At 44.7% G+C, this 24,136-nt stretch overlaps 1 protein-coding gene across 1 annotated transcript in view; it reads right to left on the bottom strand.

The window, feature by feature from the left end:
• The window catches only part of CDH12 (cadherin 12), a 1,126,549-nt gene that overhangs the window by 37,150 nt on the left and 1,065,263 nt on the right, over positions 1–24,136 (bottom strand). Inside the window, exon 9 of the mRNA XM_060244300.1 lies at positions 1,293–1,546. Within this exon, the coding sequence (XP_060100283.1) occupies positions 1,293–1,546 (254 nt within the window). The remainder of the gene's footprint in view (positions 1–1,292; positions 1,547–24,136) is intronic.

Here is a 24,136-nt window from a genome sequence, read left to right as displayed (position 1 = left end):
GATGCTACATCAAATATTCAGTCCGGGACTGAGCGATATATCAGACTGAAGGTGGACTATAAAGTAAATAAAATAAGGGAAATTTTAAAAACTATATTAGCATGGTTAAACTTGAGGCTGCGGAAGTATTTGGAATCACCAGCGAGGCTCTACTTTGTTGGCGTGGATTGAACTTTCCACCCTAGGCCTCCGGGCCTAGGGCAGTGTCGTGGGGTAGAGGTGTAGAGGGGTAGAAGGAAAAAAGCCCAGAAATGGATTTTAGTTAAGTGACAGCCCCCCACCTCTGCAAATCACAATGGCATCATTCTTTCTAAAGCAGAATCAGTATGGTTTGCTCATCCCTACTTAGCCTGATCAAATCAGATCTCAGAAGCTAAGCGGGGTGGGCCTTGGTCAGTGTACAGCTGGGAGACCACCGTTATTACTAAGCAGAGGCAGGCAATGAATGTATGAAGCTGCCTTATACTGAATCAGACCCTCGGTCCATCAAAGTCAGTCTGGTCTACTCAGACTGGCAGCAGCTCTCCAGGGTCTCAAGCTGAGGTTTTTCACGCCTACTTGCCTGGACCCTTTTTAGTTGGAGATGCTGGGGATTGAACCTGGGACCTTCTGCTTACCAAGCAGATGCTCTACCACTGAGCCACCGTCCTCCATCTCCATCAGCTACTGCCTGGACCCTTTTTAGTTGGAGATGCTGGGGACTGAACCTGGGACCTTCTGCTTACCAAGCAGATGCTCTACCACTGAGCCACCGTCCTCCATCTCCATCACCTACTGCCTGGACCCTTTTTAGTTGGAGATGCTGGGGATTGAACCTGGGACCTTCTGCTTACCAAGCAGATGCTCTACCACTGAGCCACTGTCCTCCATCTCCATCACCTACTGCCTGGACCTTTTTTAGTTGGAGATGCTGGGGATTGAACCTGGGACCTTCTGCTTACCAAGCAGATGCTCTACCACTGAGCCACCGTCCTCCATCTCCATCACCTACTGTTTGGACCCTTTTTAGTTGGGAGATGCTGGGGATTGAACCTGGGACCTTCTGCTTACCAAGCAGATGCTCTACCACTGAGCCACCATCCCTCCCCAATGGCCAACCACCTCTGAATGTCTCTTGCCTTGAAAACCCTCTGGGACCACCATAGGTTGGGTGCAACTCGATAGCACTTTCTGCCATCAGTTTTGAATAGTTTTAAATGCCTCTTCATAATTCTTTTGTTAGGATAGTTTTTTTGCAAAATAACCCCACTGAGGCTATCGTGACAGGAAGTCAGATATTGTCAACGCCTCACCTGACAGCGCTGTTGGCAACATCAAGGTCTTGGGCTGTCACCGCTCCTATAATAGTCCCAATGGGAGTGTCTTCATACACCTCCATGGTGTAAAAAGGTTTGCTAAAAACTGGAGGCTCGTCGACATCCAACACGTTGATCTTCACGGTAGCCGTGTCCTTGAAGGGGCCCACGGAATGAAAGCGGTGATCGAGGTGGACGTTGGAAGCTTCGACTTTAAAAGTGTAAGCCTTTTTCGTTTCAAAGTCTAATGGCTGCAATAAAGAGAGACAAGGCAGAATCAGACCTGGCAGTAAAAAAAAAGAAAATAAAATGATATTGTACAAAATCCAAAGTCATCGTGAAAAAGACACACGGACAGTTAAACTGACAATTTACCGAAAGAATGAATGGAGGTTTTGAAGCGGAGGCTAGATGGCCATCTGACAGCAATGCTGATTCTGTGAATCAGGCAGATCATGAGAAGGAGGGCAAGAGATTCTAGAGTTTCTGCCATCTTCTGGGTAAGGAGCAGTGGTCGCGGGGGATTTATGGGTGTGGGGAGGTATTTGTGAATTTCCTGCTTTGTGCAGGAGTTGGACTAGATCACGCTGGAGGTCCCTTCCAGCTCTATGAGTCCATCTTTTCTTATTATTTATTGCATAGTTATATTATATATTGTTTATGTTATTATGCTGTAGAGGAACCTCAGACTCAGGGCTGGCCAACAGGGAGGTAGAGACCATGATTTTAGGGACAACTTGAGCCTCTCGGGTCTGTTTCTATCTCATCTAGAAGGACTGAGAAAAAAACCCTATCTTTGTTTGGCCAGATGGTCTGGCCCAGTACAAGATCATAGAATCATAGAGTTGGAAGGGACCTGCAGCGTCATCTAGTCCAACCCCCTGCACAATGCAGGAAACTCACAAACACCTCCCCCTAAATTCACAGGATCTTCATTGCTGTCAGATGGCCATCTAGCCTCTGTTGAAAAGCCTCCAAGGAAGATAGGTCTTCAGACAGAGGTCTCATGCCTCAGAAGCAGAATACTGAAATGCGATTCAGGGTGGTGATGTTTTTGGACTGCTTGAATGGGACTTGTGGGGGGCGGGGGGGGGGAGGTTCCATGAAGTATTGTTGGGGAAATTATGCTCTTTTCTTCACCCCATCTTCCCACCCCTCCCCTCAAGAAAATATTCTGGGGATCTGGAGGAAGACATGCTCAGGAGCTCACTTTCTCTCTCTCTCATTTCCTTCAGTACCTAAAGAGGCAAGCAGAACAACTACCTAAAGGCAATAATGGACAAGAGGAGTGTCAATAAATGGAAATGCAATTGAGACAATGTGGAGATGCTGATGTTAACTGTCTTTGTCCAGTCAGATCTGTAGAATTTACTTATTTATTTAATTTAATCAAATTTATTTGGAATTCATTTGAAATACTGTGTACAATTCTGGTAACTGCACCTCGAAAAGAATATTATAGCATTGGAAAAAGTGCAGAAAAGGGCAACTAGAATGATTAAAGGTTCGGAACACTTTCCCTGTGAAGAAAGGTTAAAATGCTTGAGGCTCTTTAGCTTGGAGGAACGTCGACTGCGGGGTGACATGATAGAGGTTTACAAGATTATGCATGGGATGGAGTAAGTAGAGAAAGAGGTGCTTTTCTCCCTTTCTCACACTACAAGAACTCGTGGGCATTCAATGAAATTGCTGAGCAGTCAGGTTAAAATGGATAAAAGGAAGTACTTCTTCACCAAAGGGTGATTAACATGTGAAATTCACTGCCACAGGAGGTGGTGGCGGCTACAAGCATAGCCAGCTTTAAGAGGGGATTGGATAAAAACATGGAGCAGAGGTCCATCAGTGGCTATTAGCCACAGTATGTATATATATATATGTGTGTGTGTGTGTGTGTGTGCATACACACACATATATTGGCCACTGTGTGACACAGAGTGTTGGACTGGATGGGCCATTGGCCTGATCCAACATGGCTTCTCTTACGTTCTTATATCCCGCCCTCCCCTGATGGGCCTCTCCTGGATAGGGTTCACATTTCTATTTAGAAATCAGGCTTACATCTTAAAACTGCTCTTTGACCCAAGTAGAACAAAATAGGAGTCAAGTGCATCTTTAAGACCAACTTAGTTTCATTCAGAACGTAAGTTTCGTGTGCTCTAAGCACACTTCATCGGACGAGGAATCCGGCACGGTGAGCAGAGTCACACAGAGCTGGTAGAGTCACACAGAGCTGTGTTTTGCTCCCTCTACAGGTCAACTTGGTATTACATTGTTTTATGTTTAGCATATCTCCCTGCAGATTTAAGCTGCAAGGTTTAATTCTGGTCATAAAGGGATGTAATAGCGAATCAACCAATAAAAAGGTAAAGGTAGTCCCCTGTGCAAGCACCAGTCATCTTCGACTCTGGGGTGATGTCGCCTTCACGTTTTCACGGCAGACTTTTTACGGGGTGGTTTGCCATTGCCTTCACCAGTCATCTACACTTTCCCCCAAGCAAGCTGGGTACTCATTTTACCGACCTTGAAAGGATGGAAGGCTGAGTCAATCTGGAGCTGGCTACCTGAACCCAGCTTCCACTGGGATTGAACTCAGGTCGTGACGTGAGCAGAGGGCTCCGACTGTAGTACTGCAGCTTTACCACTCTGCACCACGGGGCATAAAGGGATGTAATAGCGAATCAACCACTAGAGGGAGCAAAGCACATGCAGACCAGAAACAAACAAATCCAAAAGAACAGGAACACACAAGTGAAGAAAATGAGAATGTGGAAAAGCCCAGTACCTCCAATAGAAGCTGCAGATTTTATCATCTTTACGAAGATACATGGTGTTGTCTCTTTTTTTTTTTCTGGTCTTGAACAGAGAAGGAGGAGAATGCTCCACCATGTATGGAACAGAACCAAGTCTGAACTTTGTAGATTAAGTTTCTTTGGCCTCCTCTCTTGCCTTGCTGACAAAACAGCTGTTCTTGCCAATTGTTGTCTTATAAGAGATGGCCTTAAATTTGACAAAGGTTGCCTACTTGTGTACACATGTTGCAGGCTAGTGATATGAAACATATAAGACAGGGGTAGCCGACGGTAGCTCTCCAGATGCTTTTTGCCTACAACTCCCATCAGCCCCAGCCAGCATGGCCAATGGCTGGGGCTGATGGGAGTTGTAGGCAAAAAACGTCTGGAGAGCTACCGTTGGCCACCCCTGCTATAAGAGATGGAAGGAAGAGAGAGGAAGGAAGACACTTCTAGAGGCACTGGTGCTAGCCCATACTTCAGAAAGGATTGTTATAAATTTGTTTTCACCACTGGTACATCACAGAAATTCAACACAATGCAGCAACTCGAGTGTGACCTTGGACGAAGGCTACTGTATATTTTGGGGATAGCTTATTCATAGCATGCCAAGGAAGTTTCTGATCTAGCAAGAGGGCGGCCAGCTCACAACCCAGGGAAGGCTCCTATTTCCAAGGGAGCCATACAGTTCTTGAATGCTTCTCCCCTAGTTCTTGCATTTGTTCTCCCCAGCCACAGCTCTAGCAAGAAGGTTTGCTGTGGAAATCATGGGCTGTTTCACGGATGGTGTTATAAATAAGTCTCTCTCTTCCCATTATCTATCTAGTGTATTTCTGATTCTATCCTGCCTCCATGAACATCAGAGCGGTGCGCCAAATTATCCTTTCCCCAACGTTATACTTAAAACAACCCTGCAAGGTGGGTTAGGTTGGGAGAAAAAAATGACTGGCCTGAAGTCCCCCAGCTCTATAGCAGGGAGAGGATTGGAACCCAGGACCCCAGATCCTAGTCCAGGACTCTGGTTACCACCCGAGCTTTGCTTACACTTGAAGCAGACAAGCATGACAGGGTCTCTACACAGGTCAGGGAACCCAAGGATTCAGTCAGAGACAAGGTGGGTTTCCAATACCGCTGCAAAATCCTTTTCTTGTCTCCTCTCTGCAAGACTTCCCTGTCATTTTTGTCCCCCATCATGTCCACATTTTTCATTCGCTATCTACCCCATGACCTGCCAAAAGAATCTCAGTTGCCTTTCTTCATCATGCACACGTTGCATCGGCTCATCTACCTTGCCGAAAAAGAAAGAATTTTCCAGGGTACAGAAGTTTTAACAGATTGAGCCTTGCCCTTTTTTTCTGTGTCTGTCCCTGGATACTTAGCTAACAGTGACATCTTGTGGGGAGCTTTAAAAACTACATAGAGCAATCTAGTTTAAAAAATAAATGGGATACCTAAGGCAGTAGGAAGAAATTCAAAGATACAATTTTGCAATGTTTCAAATCGCAAAACTTTTAGTTTCCATCACAATTAGTCATTAGCATCATACTCAGCATGTATTCAATGTTCTTTTATGCACGTATCAAGAAAAAGCAGCTTATTTTGAAATGGCAGGAAATCAGTATTAGCACTTCATAAAGCAAGGCGAATCTGCTCGACTTGAGATGTGATTGGATAATCATTCGCAGCATTCATATTTGAATACCTTTTCAGAAATGCCATTTAGACTTATTGAAACGCTCTCGTCCCTCCAATGTCTTAATTCCTCTCAATGTTCTTTAGATGAGCTGTTGAACGAAAATTTCCTCAAATTGAATTGTGCTCCCCCACTTTCTCAAGGTCAGTTTTACCAAATGTAGCAAAACCATTTCTAAAGTATTCATCGTTAAATTCCTGAAGTCTTTCCCTCCCATTTGAAAGTTTCCCATTTTAGGCAGAGCACTGAGTCATCTTAATCAGGCCTCAGATTCAGCAGGAGCTCACAGGAGCGCAGCTCCTGAACCTTTCTGAGAGTTCCACCTCCCCCTTCCCACCTTGTCTACTGAATAGTAGGTGCAGCTGCATAACAATCTCTGCATGAGCTCCACTGCCTATTTTTCTTCAAAACGACCTCTGATCTTAATGCTGAAGAAGACAGCCTTGCAAGAGAGTATCTGGTAGGGGGTTTATTGTTTCAGCCTATTTAGCTACCTTTGTTTTAATTCTGCATGGGTGTGTTTTTTGTTTTTGTTTTAATCCTGCATGTTTTAGAACTTGTAATTTGTGCATATTTTATCTGCGCATTTTAATCTGGCTAACTGGGCTGACGTATTTAGGCCTTCACAACATCATTACGGCATTGAAAGCCGCTTTGCATCTGAGCTGATAAAGGCAGGAGAGATATGTGTTAGAGACATAAATAAATTAAAAGGAATTATCCATTCAGGGTGTTTTTTTGAAATATATATATATATATATAAACTTGACCTTCTTCCTGAGAGCCAGTTTGGTGTAGTGGTTAAGTGTGCGGACTCTTATCTGGGAGAACCGGGTTTGATTCCCCACTCCTCCACTTGCACCTGCTAGCATGGCCTTGGGTCAGCCATAGCTCTGGCAGAGGTTGTCCTTGAAAGGGCAGCTGCTGTGAGAGTCCTCTTAGCCCCACCCACCTCACAGGGTGTCTGTTGTGGGGGGGGGAAGGTAAAGGAGATTGTGAGCCGCTCTGAGACTCTTTGGAGTGGAGGGTGGGATATAAATCCAATATCTTCTTCATCTTCTTCTGAGGTAATCACACAGCCAGACCCATTCCCTGTCAAAGTGTTTCTGAATATCCTTCTGTGAGGAAAGGTTTGAGCCCTGGAAATCACAAACCGCCCCCCCCCCCCAAATAAATAAATAAATGCGGGAATCTTGCAATAAATATCACTGTTTTCAAACCAGGAAAATCAACCAGGTTTACCATCCAAGCCTCCCTCCACCACAGAAGGAGACAACATTTGCACCTCAGAACAGGCAACTATGATCTAACCTCTCCTTTCCCCCCTACTCCCCCCTCCCATTTCCCTCACGGTGGCACTTTCTCCCCATGGACTGCTTTCCTGCCCTTCCGCTCTAGTGACCCAGTTCTGGAATCCTGCTCTGGAGCTATCTTTGGACTCTCTCAAAGCCACAGGTGAAAAAAAAAAAGGTCCCCTCTGAGTGCCAAAAAAGACATTCTGGGACTGGCACAGACAAAAGCTGTCTGGAGGGGGGCTGTAGTAAGGAAGGCAATGAGGTGTGATCAAGTGAACAAGTTAGAACTCCTGTGGTTCCCCTACTCCTGTCAGTTTCTCTCCCTTCCCCATGGCTGCTGCTCATCTGTTTCTCTCAGATCCCCAATTTTGCATCTCTCAGTGTCTTTCATATCCTGTCCCTGTTCTCCAGAAACACAAACAGAGAGCCAGTGTAATGTCTGACTAGGATCTGGGAGACCCCAGTTCGAACCCCTACTCTGCCATGGATGGATGCCTGGTGGGTGACCTTGGGCCACTCACACCGCCTCAGCCTCACCTGCCTCAGAGGAAGAGAAAATGGAGAAGGGAAGAGTGATACAAGCCACTTGGGGTCTTCAGTGGGAGCAAACTGAGGAATAACTGAAATAAATTAAACTCTCTCTCTCCCCCCTCCCCTTCCCCTCCTCTGATTAGCCAGGAATGAGCCATAATTAACCTCTTCATTATTAAGAGTTTAGAAATCGATTGACTGCTCCTTGTAGATATTTGGAATTGCCTAGGTGTGTTACTGCCAGCTAACTGCTGAATTGCACTTCTGTCTTGACTTCAATCTATCCACTTTAAGTTAATGCAGTTAACGTTGTTTAAGACACGTCTCTCCTTTTTTTGTTGCAAAATACAATGCCCACCATGTCGATGTATACAAAGACTCTAGTACTCGAATATACAATTCAGGGACTGCCTGCCCTTAGTTTTCTCTGGTTATCTATAGCCCTATATGGCCGAGAACCTGCCTACCTTAGGGACCGCCTCTCTCCATATGTTCCCCAGAGAGCACTGAGATCTAGTTCTCAAAACCTTCTGAAAGTCCCTGGACCAAGGGAGGCCAAGCTAAAAACAACAAGGGAGCAGGCCTTTTCGATAATGGCACCCCAATGGTGGAACCAGCTGCCAGACGAGGTGCGAGCCCTGCGGGACCTCAACCAGTTCCGCAGGGCTTGTAAAACCGTCCTCTTCCAACTTGCTTTTAAGGTGGAATCCTGGTAATGACATCCAGCCATCATTATATATATGTATTGAACTGTAGCACCTTCAATTTATACTGGTTTTAATTTATTTACTTAACGTAATTTATGATTTGCTAATTTAATTGTATATTAACTGTATTTTATTGTAATCATGGTATGCACCATGTCCTGTGAGCCGCCCTGAGCCTGCCTCGGCGGGGAGGGTGGGATATAAATAAAAATTTATTATTATTATTATTATCTTTCTAGATGTTTGCCATCTCGATCCTGAATTTTCAGTTGCGCTCTTTAATCACAGGTTCCCTGAAACGTTCAACAAAGGCAGCAGAATTGCTGCCGACATCCCAGAAACCGCTGCCTTCTGCTGAACAGAATATGTAAAAAGAAAGAGACAGGTTTGGATCCCCCAGTCTGATCTCAGCATCCATGTGATTGTGTGTTTAAATGTATTAAATGTGTGCGTGTCTAAGCAAACTGAAAGGTAATGGTAGTCCCCTGTGAATGCATTGGGTCATTATCGACTCATGGGGTGATGTCACATCATGATATTTTCCTGGCAGACGTTTTTGGGGTGGTTTGCCATTGCCTTCCCCAGTCAGCTACACTTAAAGGTCAAGGTAGTCCCCTGTGCAAGCACCAATCGTTTCCGACTCTGGGGTGACATCACAATGTTTTCACGGCAGACTTTTTACGGGGTGGTTTGCCATTGCCATACCTCCCAGTTAAAGATCCTAGACTGCCCTGCTGGCTTTTCCTGACATTGTATACTTATTATACGTGGGGTTTTGAAATTTTTATTCTCTTTATTTGTGCAGTTCTAATTCACTCGGCTCTCTTTGTAGGAGAAAAGGTGGGTTAAAAATGCCTCCGTTAAATGAATGCATTCACCCAGCGCTCTCAGCGTGCCAAAGTTAAAATTGACCAGGTTTACTCAGTGCTTAAGAAAGCCTTAGCCAAGCCCATTCCAGTGCCCTGGGAGAAAATACCCTGCAGCACTCCTTTGCGTGGAAGCCCAACTCTGACAGCTGGGACTAACTCATGAGGTCAAATCTCCAGCCTCCAGATCCATACCTCAAGGCAGTGTCACCCTGAGCTCCTGGAGAATGGCCTTTAATTGCAGATGCATTTTTATAGAGGAAGACGGGAGAATCTGATCTGCTTGGTGGCAAAGTCAAGCTCACCAGATTGTCCACTGGAAGTGACAGAGACTGCGATCAGATCTTCTGAGCAATCTTAAAGCGGGAGGTGGGCGGGCTAGATTTAACAACCAATTCCATTAGGTCAGATTTTGAGATCATTTCAAGTCTAAGTGCCTTAGGTGAACTTCTTGTCTGGCAGATGTTTTGTCCTAGTGGGTTTCCTGAGCCTAATTAACAGGGGCACCTTAGTCCACTTACTGGCTTAAGGAAAGGAAAGGTCCCCTGTGCAAAGTTCCTCATCAAAGGCTCCTTAGTAAGCTCGAGAGTCATGGAGTAAAAGGACAGGTCCTCTTGCAGATCAAAAACTGGCTAATTAATAGGAAGCAGAGAGTGAGTATAAATGGGCAGTCTTCACAGTGGAGGACGGTAAGCAGTGGAGTGTCGCAGGGCTCAGTACTGGGTCCCATGCGCTTTAACTTGTTCATTAATGATTTGGAGTTGGGAGTAAGCAGTGAAATGGCCACGTTTGCAGATGACACTAAATTGTTCAGGGTGGTGAGAACCAGAGAGGATTGTGAGACACTCCAAAGGGAACTGTTGAGGCTGGAAGAGTGGGCGTCAACATGTCAGATGAGGTTCATTGTGGCCAAGTGCAAAGTAATGCACATTGGGGCCAAAAATCCCAGCTACAAATACAAGTTGATGGGGTGTGAACTGGCAGAGACTGAGCAAGAGAGATATCTTGGGGTTGTGGTAGATAACTCACTGAAAATGTCAAGACAGTGTGCGATTGCAATAAAAAAAGGCCAACACCATGCTGGGAATTATTAGGAAGGGAATTGAAAACAAATCAGCCAGTATTATATTGCCCCTGTATAAATCGATGGTGTGGTCTCATTTGGAATACTGTGTACAATTCTGTTCACCGCACCTCAAAAAGGATACGCAAAAGGATATTATAGCATTGGAAAAAGTGCAGAAAAGGACAACTAGAATGATTAAAGGTTTGGAACACTTTCCCTATGAAGAAAGGTTAAAACGCTTGGGGCTCTTTAGCTTAGAGAAACGTCGACTGCAGGGAGACATGATAGAGGTTTACAAGATTATGCATGGGATGGAGAAAGTAGAGAAAGAAGTACTTTTCTCCCTTTCTCACAATACAAGAATTTGTGGGCATTCATTGAAATTGCTGAGCAGTTGGGTTAAAATGAATAAAAAGAAGTACTTCTTCACCCAAAGGGTGATTAACATATGGAATTCACTGCCACAGGACGTGGTGGTGGCTACAAGCATAGCCAGTTTCAAGAGGGGGTTAGATAAAAATATGGAGCAGAGGTCCATCAGTGGCTATTAGCCACAGTGTGTGTGTGTGTGTGTGTGTGTGTATATATATATATATATATATATATATATATATATATATATATATATACACCACTATGTGACATGGAGTGTTGGACTGCATGGGCCATTGGCCTGATCCAACATGGCTTCTCTTATGTTCACTAGTCGTTTCTGACTCTGGGGTGACGTTGCTTTCACAATGTTTTCATGGAGACTTTTTATGGGGTGGTTTGCCATTGCCTTCCCCAGTCATCTACAGTTTCCCCCCAGCAAGCTGGGTACTCATTTTACCGACCTCAGAAGGATGGAAGGCTGAGTCAACCTTGGGCCGGCTACTGGAACCAGCTTTTGCTGGGATAGAACTCAGGTCGTGAGCACAGAGTTCAGATTATAGTACTGCGGTTTTACCACTCTGCGTTTATAAATTCTCAACAATTAAGGGTTGTTTAGCTGAAATTACTCTTCTTTTGCTTTGAAGACCACAGACCCCTGAGCGATACCAAAAACTTCTCTAGTTGGTTGCTTCAAGCCTTGTGTTGGCATAGCCGTTTCAGATATGGGATAGTCCAATTCCCAAAGCACAGTTGGCCACTTAGGGCTGGAGATCTCCCACTTCTACACCTGATCTCCAGCTGGCAGAGATCAGCTCCCTCGGAGAAAACGGCTGCTTTGAATTGTGGGCTCCATGGCACTGTGCCGTGCTGAGGCCCCTCCCCTCCCCAGCCTCTGCCTTCTCCTGGATCCCTCCTCCCAAGTCCCCAAATAATTCCAACAGACTTGGTAGCCCCATGACCACCATTTCTCCCTGTAAGAGTGCTTCTCTTTTTTGAAAGGAGTAGTAATTTATTTGTGTTAAGCCATAGTAACAAACCAGGGCGAAATACACCATAAAATAGAAACAAATATTGCGATCACAGAATAACCATAAAAACAGTAGTTAATTAGCACCAGTACAGGCTTTGGCCCGTAATTTCTTCACTGCTAGGGCATACAATGCCATACTATGATATATATTGGCATCAAAATCAGCTAACAGAAATACAATCTTCTCAGAATCTGAATAGGCGTATAGGTTAGTTAATATCCCAGAGAGAATTTTTGCCCTGGGTTGAGCGTACAATGGACAATTAAGAACATAATGAGGTAAATCTTCACTAACAGGAATGCCACAAATACAGACACGCTGTTCCTTAGGTACTTTACTGTAACGGCCAGCGAGCACAGCCGTTGGCATTGTTTCAAAGCGCAAGGATGTGAAGGCAACTCTGAGGTTATGGTTAGCTATACCAACCAGGTAGGGAGACCTGGAATGATCATTCTTAAATAATTTAAACCATAGAGCTGACTGACATTTTAAAATTAGTTGTCTGTCTAACATGGCATCGCACTTGAATACCCAATTTCTGAGTTGTCTATTGTCTGCTGAGACAGCAAGAAGGTCATCAGGAATAGAATATTTTACAAGTAAGTTATTGAAAAAACTAAGGCGCTCTGGATCTTTAGATAACATTGAGTTAAAAGCCAGTTGACTAAACGAATCAGATCTGACCAATCTGTTATTTTCCCAGGCTTTTAGAACAGCAAGATGTACCGGTGCCCTTAGGGAAGGAAGGCCAGTTTCTCATCAGGGCAGCCGGTGTTCCCCTAGGGAGAGCCAGTATGCACCTTAAAAACTGATTTTGGATAGTTTCCACACCAGTGAGGATGTCCTCTTTCCATCTCCAGACCTCAGCACCGTACAAAAGGTGGAGTATGACTTTACTTTTGAATAATTTTAGAACGGGATCAATAAGAAAACCTCCCTTAGTATAATAAAATCTCAGAATAGCCCCCACAATTCTCGTAGCAGATGCTTTGACTGTAGCAACATGCACATTCCAGTTCAAATTCTCTCTAAAAGTAATACCTAAGTATTTGAAGGAGCTACACTGATTAATTGGGTTACCAAGTATACTCCAGGAAGATATTTGAGTCCTTTTCCTAAAGACCATCACCTTAGCCTTGCCATAGTTGATGTTAAGGGCCTCTTCTTTGCAATATAGTCCTCATTGCTGCAACAACCTTCTCATCCCAATTTTGGTAAGCGAAATTAGGGCCATATCATCAGCATATAACAAAATTGAAATTTTATCCTTTCCAAGAGTAGGCGGGGAAAATTGTGGACCAGATAACCTCTCAACTACGTTATTAATAAACAGATTAAACAAAGTAGGAGCCAACACGCATCCCTGCTTCACTCCTTTACAGATTGGAATTCTTTTTTGTAAGCGAGCCTGAAGTTCCCACTCTGATTTGAGCACTAATATCAGTATGCAGCTCGCGTAACAGAAGTAACAACCTTTTGTCAATATTCACATCTGATAACTTTTGCCATAAACGGTTCCTATCAATAGAATCGAATGCAGCGGCCAGGTCCACAAATGTTACGTATAGAGATTTTGTGGGACCTTTTAAGCCGGCATGCACCAAATGATGAAGGGTATGGCAATGGTCAACAGTGCAAAAACCTTTCCTGAAACCTGCTTGGTGTGGGTGAATAATGTGGCTCTCAATGACCCAATCCTCAAGCTTAAACAGCAAATATTTACTGTATATTTTTGCTGCTATGTCAAGCAAGCTGATTGGCCTATAATTCTGAGGATCTGATTTAACCCCTTTCTTATGAATAGGGACGATGATACTAAGCTTCCAGCTGGAGGGGATTATACCCGTATCATTAATTTGTGAAAAAACTGTGGCTAGCACAGGTGACCATAGAAGTCTGAGGGAATCAAGTCTTCCCCGGGAGATTTTCTAGAGGCCAAAGAACTAATTATACCATCAATCTTTTTCTCTGAAACTGGGGCCCACACGGGTAGATCTGTTATATCAAAATTAAAATTTTGCAATTGTGGAATGTCTACAGGGGAAGAAGCTACAGATAACCCAAATACCTGACTATAATGCTGAACCCAAGCTTTGGGGGGATGTGTGCCTCAAGCTGTTGAGGGCGGCTATTAAAACAGTTAGAGACAATATCCCAAAATCGAGTTTCATTTTTCCTTGAAACAGCTAATTCAAGCTCATTCCGTAAAGAATTGGCATACTCCCTTTTCTTCTGTTTGATTAAATTTTTATAGTAAGGCCTACGTTTCAAAATATGTGACATCAGCAAGATGTAATCTCTTTTTTGGTCGCCTTACATTCCAAATCATACCAGCCATTGCTAGTATACACTGTAAAATTAATTGGCCTCATATTAATTAAAAAAAGGGTTTAAAATAGCCATTTATAGCATCAAGGATTTTGATGGCATCATTGCCAGACTGGGAAAGAGCAAGTTTCAGGGTCTCCAACTCAGGGTTAGCAAGGGTTTGGGATAGTTTGGAGTGTAGTTGCTCTGACCACCTGAGTCCCCTCAACCCTTGGATTAAATCTTCTGCAAATTCTGGGACTGGTTTCAGGAGGATATTAGAACTGAGATTAAATGTAAGTCTCAATGGACAGTGGTCGCTTAAAGGGCTATCAACGACCTCAAACCCACCCACTAACTTCAATAAGGTAGATATGACAAAATAATCAATAGTACTAGCCCGTAAAGTTGATAAGTAAGTAAAAGAGCCACCAGCTACATCTAAATAGGTACCATTTAACACATATAAGTTAGTCCATGAAAGCAATTCCAAAAATTTGAGTCCCGATTTGTTAATGACCTTATCCCTCGAAAAGAGAAGCATGGACTGCGATTTGTGAATTCATGCTGGCGCTTGAATCTAAAACACCTGAACCAATTCTGGCATTAAAATCACCACCCACTATAAAATAAAAATTAGGAAACTGTAACGCTAAAGCCTCAATGGTTACACCCAACCAGTCCCAAGAGTTTTCATTAGCTTTAAACTTAGAATTAATTGGGGGAATATACACATTAATACAAATAAGATCACCGAAGGGAAAACCCTTAACTAAAAGGGTTTGAAAGTTGCTTGAACAATACTTTCCCAAGACCTGAATCTCCACATCCAAATCTACTGAAACAAAAATAGCCAGACCTCCAGAGTGCCGACCCCTTAGATGCAAATTGACAGCAGGAACTAAAAAGGCCCTGTATCCCTTAATAAAAAGCTGTTCGTGGTCCTGACTCCAGGTCTCCTGGAGGAAAATAATATGGTGTCCTTGTAGAAGAGCCAGGAAGTCGGGGTTGCGACGCTTACTCCGCCACCCCCCAAGATTCCAAGACAGAATTTTTAACTGTCAGCCCTCGTGCAATATCTTATTCAGGTCAACCTCAGAATCAGAGACTATACAACCGTTTTTATAAGATGCCCCAGTTACAGTTTGGACGTCACCATCAGTCAATTCAGTCTTGCAAGTCGGATAAGAATCAATGACCTTCGGTATAGGTTTAGATTCGAGGAACCTGTTGGTCTGATTTATGCAAGCCTTATGTTTTACCTGAGGGACCGTTTTACCTGCCTACCTGAGGGACCATCTCTTCCCACACGTTCCCCAGAGAGTACTGAGATCGGGAACTCAAAATCTCCTGGTTGTCCCCAGGCCAAAGGAAGCCCGTTTGAAAACTACAAGGGACAGGGCCTTCTCCGTAATGGCCCCTTCCTGGTGGAACCAGCTGCTGGAAGAGGTAAGGGCCCTGCGGGACCTTGCTCAATTCCGCAGGGCCTGTAAGACAGCCCTCTTCCGGCTGGCCCACAACTAACCGGCACTGAACTTGAACTAAGTGTAGCTGTAAGATCGCGGCATGGTTTAATGTTTATGTATATAACTGTGATAAATGTCTAGATTTTAACTACGTAAATTATGAAATATTAACTTTTCATAATTATTATGAAACTATTAACTTTGAGAGCCCTCTCCAGCCCCACCCACCTCACAGGGTGTCTGTTGTGGGGGAGGAAGGTAAAGGAGATTGTGAGCCGCTCTGAGACTCTTCGGAGTGGAGGGCGGGATATAAATCCAATATCTTCTTCTTCTTATGTTTAATTTTATATTCTATGCTAGTTTTATATGTTAGTTTTTTACATGTTGTAAGCCGCCCTGAGCCACCTGGTGGGAAGGGCGGGATATAAATTCCAAATAAATAAATAAATAAAATAAATAAAACTGGAACTGACGCAGAGGATGGCAGTAGCTTGGGCTTTGACAGGCAAACAGAAGAATCATTGTTCTGACAGGAAGCGGCTGGTACGATTGTTGAAGAGTCTCTTTTAATACCCAAGAGCCTAAGTCTTAGACTTTCCAACCTGGTAGTAATCCCTGTTTGTTCTGTAACCGGGAGTCCCAAGAATGAATTTAAAAGATCTTCCTCTATTGTGTTATCAGGGGAAAAATGGTTGGGATGTTCTGCCTCCAGAATGGGGTGGGGTGGGGGGTGGGGTAGGTAAAACAGACCAGTGAATCAAATGTTTCTGAGAAATATCAAGGGGTCGTCGCTCAGCAGGCCCATCACTATGTTTCAGCTTAAGGGGGTCTGGGAACTTCACAAGCAAAGGAGATACAACTAGGTTGTCAAACACTCAAACTGGAAAAACCCCTTTTAGGGCCAAAAAAGAATTGTAATGATCCTTTTTTGAAAGGATGAAACCTGCAAACTGAAGTGAGATTTTTTTTTTTTCAGTTTCAGTTGGACTTGAACTTAGCTGGCCTTAGAGAACATGGGCTGGGCCCCAACAGAAGTAGACAGATGACCACCATGGCCTGGAGATTGCATTGAGAAATGGGGATTTTTACCTTCTAGAATCCTGTAGAGACACAATTGTGTAAAGCGCTTATGTGCCAAATGGCTTCCTGCTGATTTATTGGAGAACACGGTGCTTTATTAGTCACTGGTGATTTGGACTGTTGGCCTAGTCGAGATCTGGATATTGTTTGGCAAATTGATTTGTTGTTTGATGGATGTTTCCGTGGTTTTATTCTCGGCTTTGATGGCATTTTGTAAATAAGCCACCTTGAGCTCCTTCTTTGGGGAAGAAAGATCAGACATTACTATTTAAAATAAACCACCAGATGCTTTGTTTACTTTTAGCATTAGCAGATTGGGGAGGGAGATTATAATGGAATTTCTGTCAATAACTAAAATGGAGGCAAGTGATAAACGACTAAGCGAGTGATAAACGATCAATTCCGCAGGGCCTGCAAGACTCCCCTTTCCCAACTGGCCTTCGCTTAATGTGGATTTTAGTCTACTATAGACGGCCATCATAAACTACTGCGGAGAACATCTAGAACATAGCACTGTAAATGTTCGTTTTAACTGTAATTTGATGGTTTTAATTATCATGGTTTTAATTAGCAATTTATATATATTGTACTGAGATAACGTTTTATATTGTAATTTGTATTTGTTATATGTTGTGAGCCGCCCTGAGCCTGCTCCGGCGGGGAGGGCAGGATATAAATAAAATATATTATTATTATTATTATTATTATTATTATTATTATTATTATTATTATTATTATTATTATTATTATTATTATGTTATTAAGCTGTGTGAGGTTTTACAAGAACTCAGGTAGAGAGCAATGAGAGGAGTCTGGGTGGGTGGGGGACACCTGTTTGTCATGGGTTTCTGCCATATGGACCAATCCAACTCACTCAAGAACCTACTCTGTGCTCCCCACCAGGAGCAAAGAAAAAAATAAATGGCTGCCTCAAGTTCTGGAACGGAGCCTCTGAATCATAAATGGACATTTCTGCCAAAAGTAAAAGAAGAGAGCCTCAAGAAGAGACCCAGTTTGGAGTAGAGAGCCAGTAGAGAGAGCCAGTTTGGTGTAGTGGTTAAGTGTGTGGACTCTTATCTGGGAGAACCGGGTTTGATTCCTCACTCCTCCACTTGCAGCTGCTGGAATGGCCTTGGGTCAGCCATAGCTCTCTTATCTGCGAGAACCGGGTTTGATTCCCCACTCCTCCACTTGCAGCTGCTGGAATGGCCTTGGGTCAGCCATAGCTATCGCAGGAGTTGTCCTTGAAAGGGCAGTCCTTGAGAGCCAGTTGGGTGTAGTGGTTAAGTGCGCAGACTCTTCTCTGGGAGAACTAGGTTTGATACCCACTCCTCCACTAGCACATGCTGGAATGGCCTTGGATCAGCCAGAGTTCTCATAGGAATTGTCTTTGAAAGGGCAGCTGCTGTAAGGGGCTCTCTTAGCCCCACCCACCTCACAGGGTGTCTGTTGTGGGATGGGGGGAGGTAAAGGAGATTGTAAACTGCTCTGAGACTCTGAGATTCAGAGTGTAGGGCAGGATATAAATCCAATATCATCAACTTCTTCTTCTTCTTCTTCTTCTTCTTCTTCTTCTTCTTCTTCTTCTTCTTCTTCTTCTTTTCATGGCACAATGAGAGCAACATCTCAGAAGCAGTCCTCATTCCTTAGACCAGTGGCTCTCAATCGTTTTTTTTTAGAATAGTTACCCACAAGTCCAAATTTTCTTTGTTCAGTGACCCATCCAGGGCTAGCCCATTTCAACAACCTTTGCTGACCATTAGCAGACCTTAATGAATGAAATTCCATTGATCCATAGGAGTAAAGGAAGGAAAGTTGCATGAAACCACTCTCATTTGCTCATGCACCAGAGTCATGCTGTTAGAAATCAATTCAAAGCCTCCTCAGGGTTGCTAATTCTACGCACAAACGTAGACGTATACCACAGGAAGCAATGGTGGCTACAAGCATAGACAGCTTCAAGAGGGAACTGCATAAACATCTGGAGCAGAGGTCCATCAGTGGCTGTTAGCCACAAGGTATAGATGCAACACTGTCTGGGGCAGCGATGCTCTAGAAAGGAAGCAAGTTTATTCACAGTAAAAGCCAGCAAAAACAATACAGATAAAACCAATGCCGGTTACAGCAACCCATATAAATTGTGCTGAGAGAACAAAGGTAAAAATGCTTCTCGACCTTTTGGCTAAGATCAAGTGCAGTGATGCTCTATATTCTTGGTGCTTGGGGACAAGAGTGGGAGGGCTTCTCAAATTCTAATCCCACTGGTGGACCTCCTGATGGCACCTGGGGTTTGGTCTGGATGGGCCATTGGCCTGATCCAACATGGCTTCTCTTATGTTCTTATGTGACACAGAGTGTTGGACTGGAGGGGCCATTGGCCTGATCCAACATGGCTTCTCTTATGTTCTTATGTGACACAGAGTGTTGGACTGGAGGGGCCATTGGCCTGATCCAACATGGCTTCTCTTCTGTTCTTATGTGACACAGAGTGTTGGACTGGAGGGGCCATTGGCCTGATCCAACATGGCTTCTCTTCTGTTCTTATGTGACACAGAGTGTTGGACTGAAGGGGCCACTGGCCTGATCCAACATGGCTTCTCTTCTGTTCTTACTGCAAGGTATGCATGCAAAGTGCAACTCCCTTTCTTTTAAAAGGGCTCATCCTATGTTAAGACAGCTAGAGTTATGACGAAGTATAAGATAGAAAGAAAAACCAGGCAAGGGCCCTTAAGTGCTGTTTCCAGTCCACTGAAATCTGATGTGGCACTTCTAGATTTCATTCCATACTGTGTGGTTTGTCCCATTTTGAGGCTGAACACATGTACTGCTTGAATAACAAATCCGGCAAATAGATTTAAACAATAGAGCCTTTCCTATTTATTTCCCTCCCTTTCTAACTCAAAATTTAAAGCTAAGAATATAGGTTAGCCTGGAAACGACTGAATAAATTGTTGCAGTAATAAAACACGGCTCAGATGTTGTGATGCAGCACTGCGAAAAAAAACTGTTTCCATTCATTCACAATCTTTGCACAGCGGCGGGAGACACACAGCAGTGTCCAGTATCCGCAAGGACTTGCACAGCTAAACAGTTTCTATATTTACCTACAGAGCAAGCTGTGTGTGAATGGAAAGAGAGAGACATTTCTGCATTGTCAATATTTTCCAGCCCCGACGAAGGACTGCTATCTCCATCTGCTCTCCTTGGTTCCGTTCCGAAGAAACGGTGACTTCCCAAGCCACTGAAGCATGGAGCCAGCAAACCCTTTGTGATTAAAGAGTCAAACTGCATCAACGTTAAGAGCAAGAAATAACAAAAATGTCGCTATAAGAAAGTCCATTTGCACAGCTTAAAATATCCAACACGGTTGTGGTGAAGGTAAAACGGAATTGGAGAAGTCGCTCTGTGCTCCTCAGAGGAAAGGAAAGATAAAAATGTGATAGACAAGAGAGATAATGGAGATAAGGGAGATGGTGGAATATAAGGCTCTGCAGAGGTCTAAAATAGTATCTTAAGTGGTTTTTGGGATAGAAAAAGGAGCCGCGGCAGAAACAAACGCCCTGATCGGGAGCAGCTGGTCATCTGTCTCATCTCTTGTCACAGTTAGAGATGGAGCTTGACTGCGTCTTCTGGATATGTCTAATTTGCCATTTCATGAATTCTTCTGAAGATCTGCGAAATGCATTTGCCGCACGTCAGAAAAGTGTTTGGAAATTCCAATTAGTGCGGAAGGCGTCAGCCAGGATGTGGAGAAGAAGGCCAGAGGGACCACGTCGCTCCAGCCTTGGCCAGGCGACATTTGCTTCCAGGCTGTTTCCAGGCACAATTCAAAGTGCTGGCCTTTAAAACCCCTACTCAGGGGTGTCAAACGTGCCATTTGGGGGCTGAATCAGGCCCCCGAAGGGCTCGTATCAGACCCCCGAGCAACTGGCTGTCATCTGCTTCCTTCTCCCTATATCTGGCTTCCTTCTGCATCACAGCTTGCTTTGCAAGGCTTGCTCAATTGCACAGGAGCTACAGAACAGAACCTCTATTTTTTTTCCCATTGGCTGAGGCAGGCACTTGCTTTGCCAGGCACTCTCAATTGCGCAGCAGAGCTACTGAGCCATGCCTCTCTTCCTTCTATTGACTGAGGCTCCTCCCCCCACAAGTCCCTTGGGAAAGAAGGAAAAAGCCAGAGCTTCCTTTGCCCAGTTCCCTGGATCCCATGGGAGAAATACAAAGAAAGCATCTTTAAGACCAATGAGTGCTAACGTTTTAAGTTTATATATAGAGTATATATAGAGTATATATAAGTTTATATATAGAGTATATATATGTGTGTGTGTGTGTGTGTGTGTGTGTATGTGACAAGCATAATTGAACTCCAAGGGAGTTCTGGCCATCACATTTAAAGGGACAGCACACCTTTTTAAATGCCTTTCTTCCATAGGAAATAATTAAGGATAGGGGCACCATCTTTTGGGGCTCATAGAATTGGACCCTCTGGTCCAATCATTTTGAAACTTGGGGGGTATTTTGGGGAGAGGCACTAGATGCTATACTAAAAATCTGGTGCCTCTACCTCAAAAAATAGCCCCCCCAGAGCCCCCAATACCCATGGATCAATTCCCTATTATTCTGTATGGGAATCGTTCTCCATAGGAAATAATAGACTGCCCAGTAGATATTTCCCTCCCCCCCATGCTTTCTAAAGGGGGGGAGGGCCTCCAAACCAGGGAATCCCCCCTCTCTGCCCCCTCCCTCTCTCTCACACACAAATACTTACTAGATCTTCTTCCAGCAGAACTTTGCTGTGAAAACGAAAGCAAGGCTGCACAGGAAAAGAAAGGGAGGGGCCATTCTCCATGGAAACTGTTACTGACCCTTTCCCATGAAGCCCTTCCTGTTTCCTGTGCAGCCTTAAAGGGACACATTTTAAAAACGGATCAGAAGCTCTACAATAACATGATGCCTACACATATGTTCTCTCTCCCGCGCCCCCCCGTCCCCGCCCCCAGATTTTTTGAGAGCGGCGGAGGAGGCTGCAAATTCAGGGGTCCCCCGCCAGGGCGGGAGTGTTGGGAAGCCTAGCCTAGCTCGACATGGCTTGGCCCAACCAGACATGGCCTGGCCCAACAAGGTCTCTTTTATGTCAGATCCAGCCCTCATGAGTTTGATACCCCTGGCCTACATGGCTTGCTTGGGACCAGCATACTTGATCCTACTCCCATATGGACTATGAACATATCCAACAACCACTATGCTTATCTTCTGAGGCCCTGTTTTGTGTACCCCTGCTTTCTGAGGTCAGGCAGGTGGCAATGTGGGAGAGGCCCTTCTCCATCATGACACCACAAGTGCAGTGGAACTAAACCCGTGCCCCTCGGAAGACTCACCTGTCCCTTTTTTCAGTCATCTTCTCTTAGCCCTGAGTCCATTTGGAATGGGCGGGATATAGATGGAAAGGGAACAAACGAACGAACGAACAAGAGACCAACAATATTCACTTTGCTCCCATATCTGCTGCATTACACTGAGATAGACCCTTTGTCGATTAAGGTCGGTATCATCTATCGAGAGCAGCAGTGGCCCTCCAGAGGTCTTTCATGTTACCTACTAGCTGGGGATGCTGGGGGAATAGACCTGGGACCTTCTGCTTGAAAAGCAAAGGATCTACCACTGAACCAGCTTCTCCCCTGAGACTCCACCCAGCTTCATTGCATAAATGACATTTGGGAAGTACTGTTTCCCCACGGATGGGAGAGCTTTTCCATTGGTAACAAAAAGGAAGAGGAAGTTCTCTTGGAAGGCTGTGCTGAGGATCATGGGACCTGCATGGATCAAGCCACATGGTGTGGGCTGAGGGGGATGAGGAGAGATGGAGCGGAAAAGCTGGCTGGATCGTTCTACATATGCAAAACCAGGGCTTTTTATTTTTCTAGCAGGAACTCCTTTGCAGATTAGGCCACACCCCCCCCGATGTAGCCAATCCTTCAAGAGCTTACAGGGCTCTTCTTACAGCACCAACTGTAAGCTCCAGGAGGATTGGCTACATCATGGGGGTGTGGCCTAATATGCAAAGGAGTCCCTGCTACAAAAAAAGCCCTGTGCATAATATAACTGGGGCCACCAGCTCAGGGTTTGGAGGTGGAGCCTAAGGAAGGCCTGGTTTGGGGAAGGGAGGAGCTTCAGCAGGGTATATTGCCACAGAGTCCAGGTTCCAAAGCAGCTGATTTCTCCAGGGGAACTGATCCGTGTCATCTGCAGATCAGTTGTAATAGCAAGGGATCTCCCGTCACCACCTGGAGAATGGCAACCCTAAACACTTGGGAAAGCTGTGGCTCAGTGGAACAGCCTCTGCTTTGTATGCAGGATTTCCCAGGGTTAATTTCCAGCCTCTCATATGAACAAATGAAGCTGCCTTATACTGAATCAGACCCTGGGTCCATCAAAGTCAGTATTGTCTTCTCAGACTGGCAGCAGCTCTCCAGGGTCTCAAGCTGAGGTTTTTCACACCTATTTGCCTGGACCCTTTTTAGTTGGAGATGCTGGGGATTGAACCTGGGACCTTCTGCTTCCCAAGCAGATGCTCTACCACTGAGCCACCGTCTGTCTCCTGTTAAAAGGAACAGGCGATGGGAAAGACCTCTGCCTGAGACTCTGAACAGCCACTGCCGGTTTGACCTTGATGGACTGATGGTCCGATTCAGAATAAGGCAGCTTCGGGGGTGTTCGAATGTAACATAAATGAATTGCGATCTCTGTCCTGTTTGCTTATTTCCTTTACTAGCCATTTTTGTAACTAGCCATGTAACACTTGGAAAGAGCACCCGGCATCCACGCTTCCCCTAAGTGACGGTGAACCCATGGGCAAGCTACTGCACTGAAGCGACTGTCCACGGATTTCTTGCAAGAATGCTTTTTAAAGCTGCATTTATTATCTGCTAAGAGCCCCGTGGCGTAGAGTGGTAAAGCTGCAGTACTGCAGTCTGAGCTCGCTGCTCATGACCTGAGTTCGATCCCAGCGGGAGCTGGTTCAGGTAGCCGGCTCCAGGTTGACTCAGCCTTCCATCCTTCCAAGGCTGGTAAAATGAGTCCCCAGCTTGCTGCGGGGGGGGGGGGGGGAGTGTAGATGACTGGGGAAGGCCATGGCAAACCACCCCGTAAAAAGTCTGCCGTGAAAACGCTGTGAAAGCAGCATCACCCCAGAGTCGGAAACGACTGGTGCTTGCACAGGGGACTATCTTTACTTTTTTTAATTTTCTACTACCTTTCAGGTGGACATCTTTGACCTGATGTTCCTTTGCTCGGTCTGAAATGCACTTCGTTGATGTAATGCAGGGCCGTTCAACCTGTGCTCTACCAAGCCAAAGGCGGCCAAGCATCCATAGAGCAACATCTGCCATGAACTTCCTGATTGTTTTTTTCCCCCTTTGACAAAAGGCAAAACCTGGGAGTTTATTGAACCTCCATCAAGCCTGGTGGGCTGCATAACTGCAGGCAGGTCACAGGTTTTATAGGCCCGATGTAATGCATGAAATGCAGTATTAATTTTATGAACTATCCATATGTATTCATCTACATAGAGCTCATAAAAATATATGGGTTGCTATGCTAATCAGGCAACCGTCCCACGGCGCCGCCGATGACATT

Source organism: Heteronotia binoei, chromosome 7 (assembly GCF_032191835.1).
Source record: "Heteronotia binoei isolate CCM8104 ecotype False Entrance Well chromosome 7, APGP_CSIRO_Hbin_v1, whole genome shotgun sequence".
In the NCBI taxonomy this organism is placed as follows: Eukaryota; Metazoa; Chordata; class Lepidosauria; order Squamata; family Gekkonidae; genus Heteronotia; species Heteronotia binoei.
Note: the sequence above shows the minus strand (reverse complement) of the source record. Positions and strands in the feature narration are given on the sequence as shown.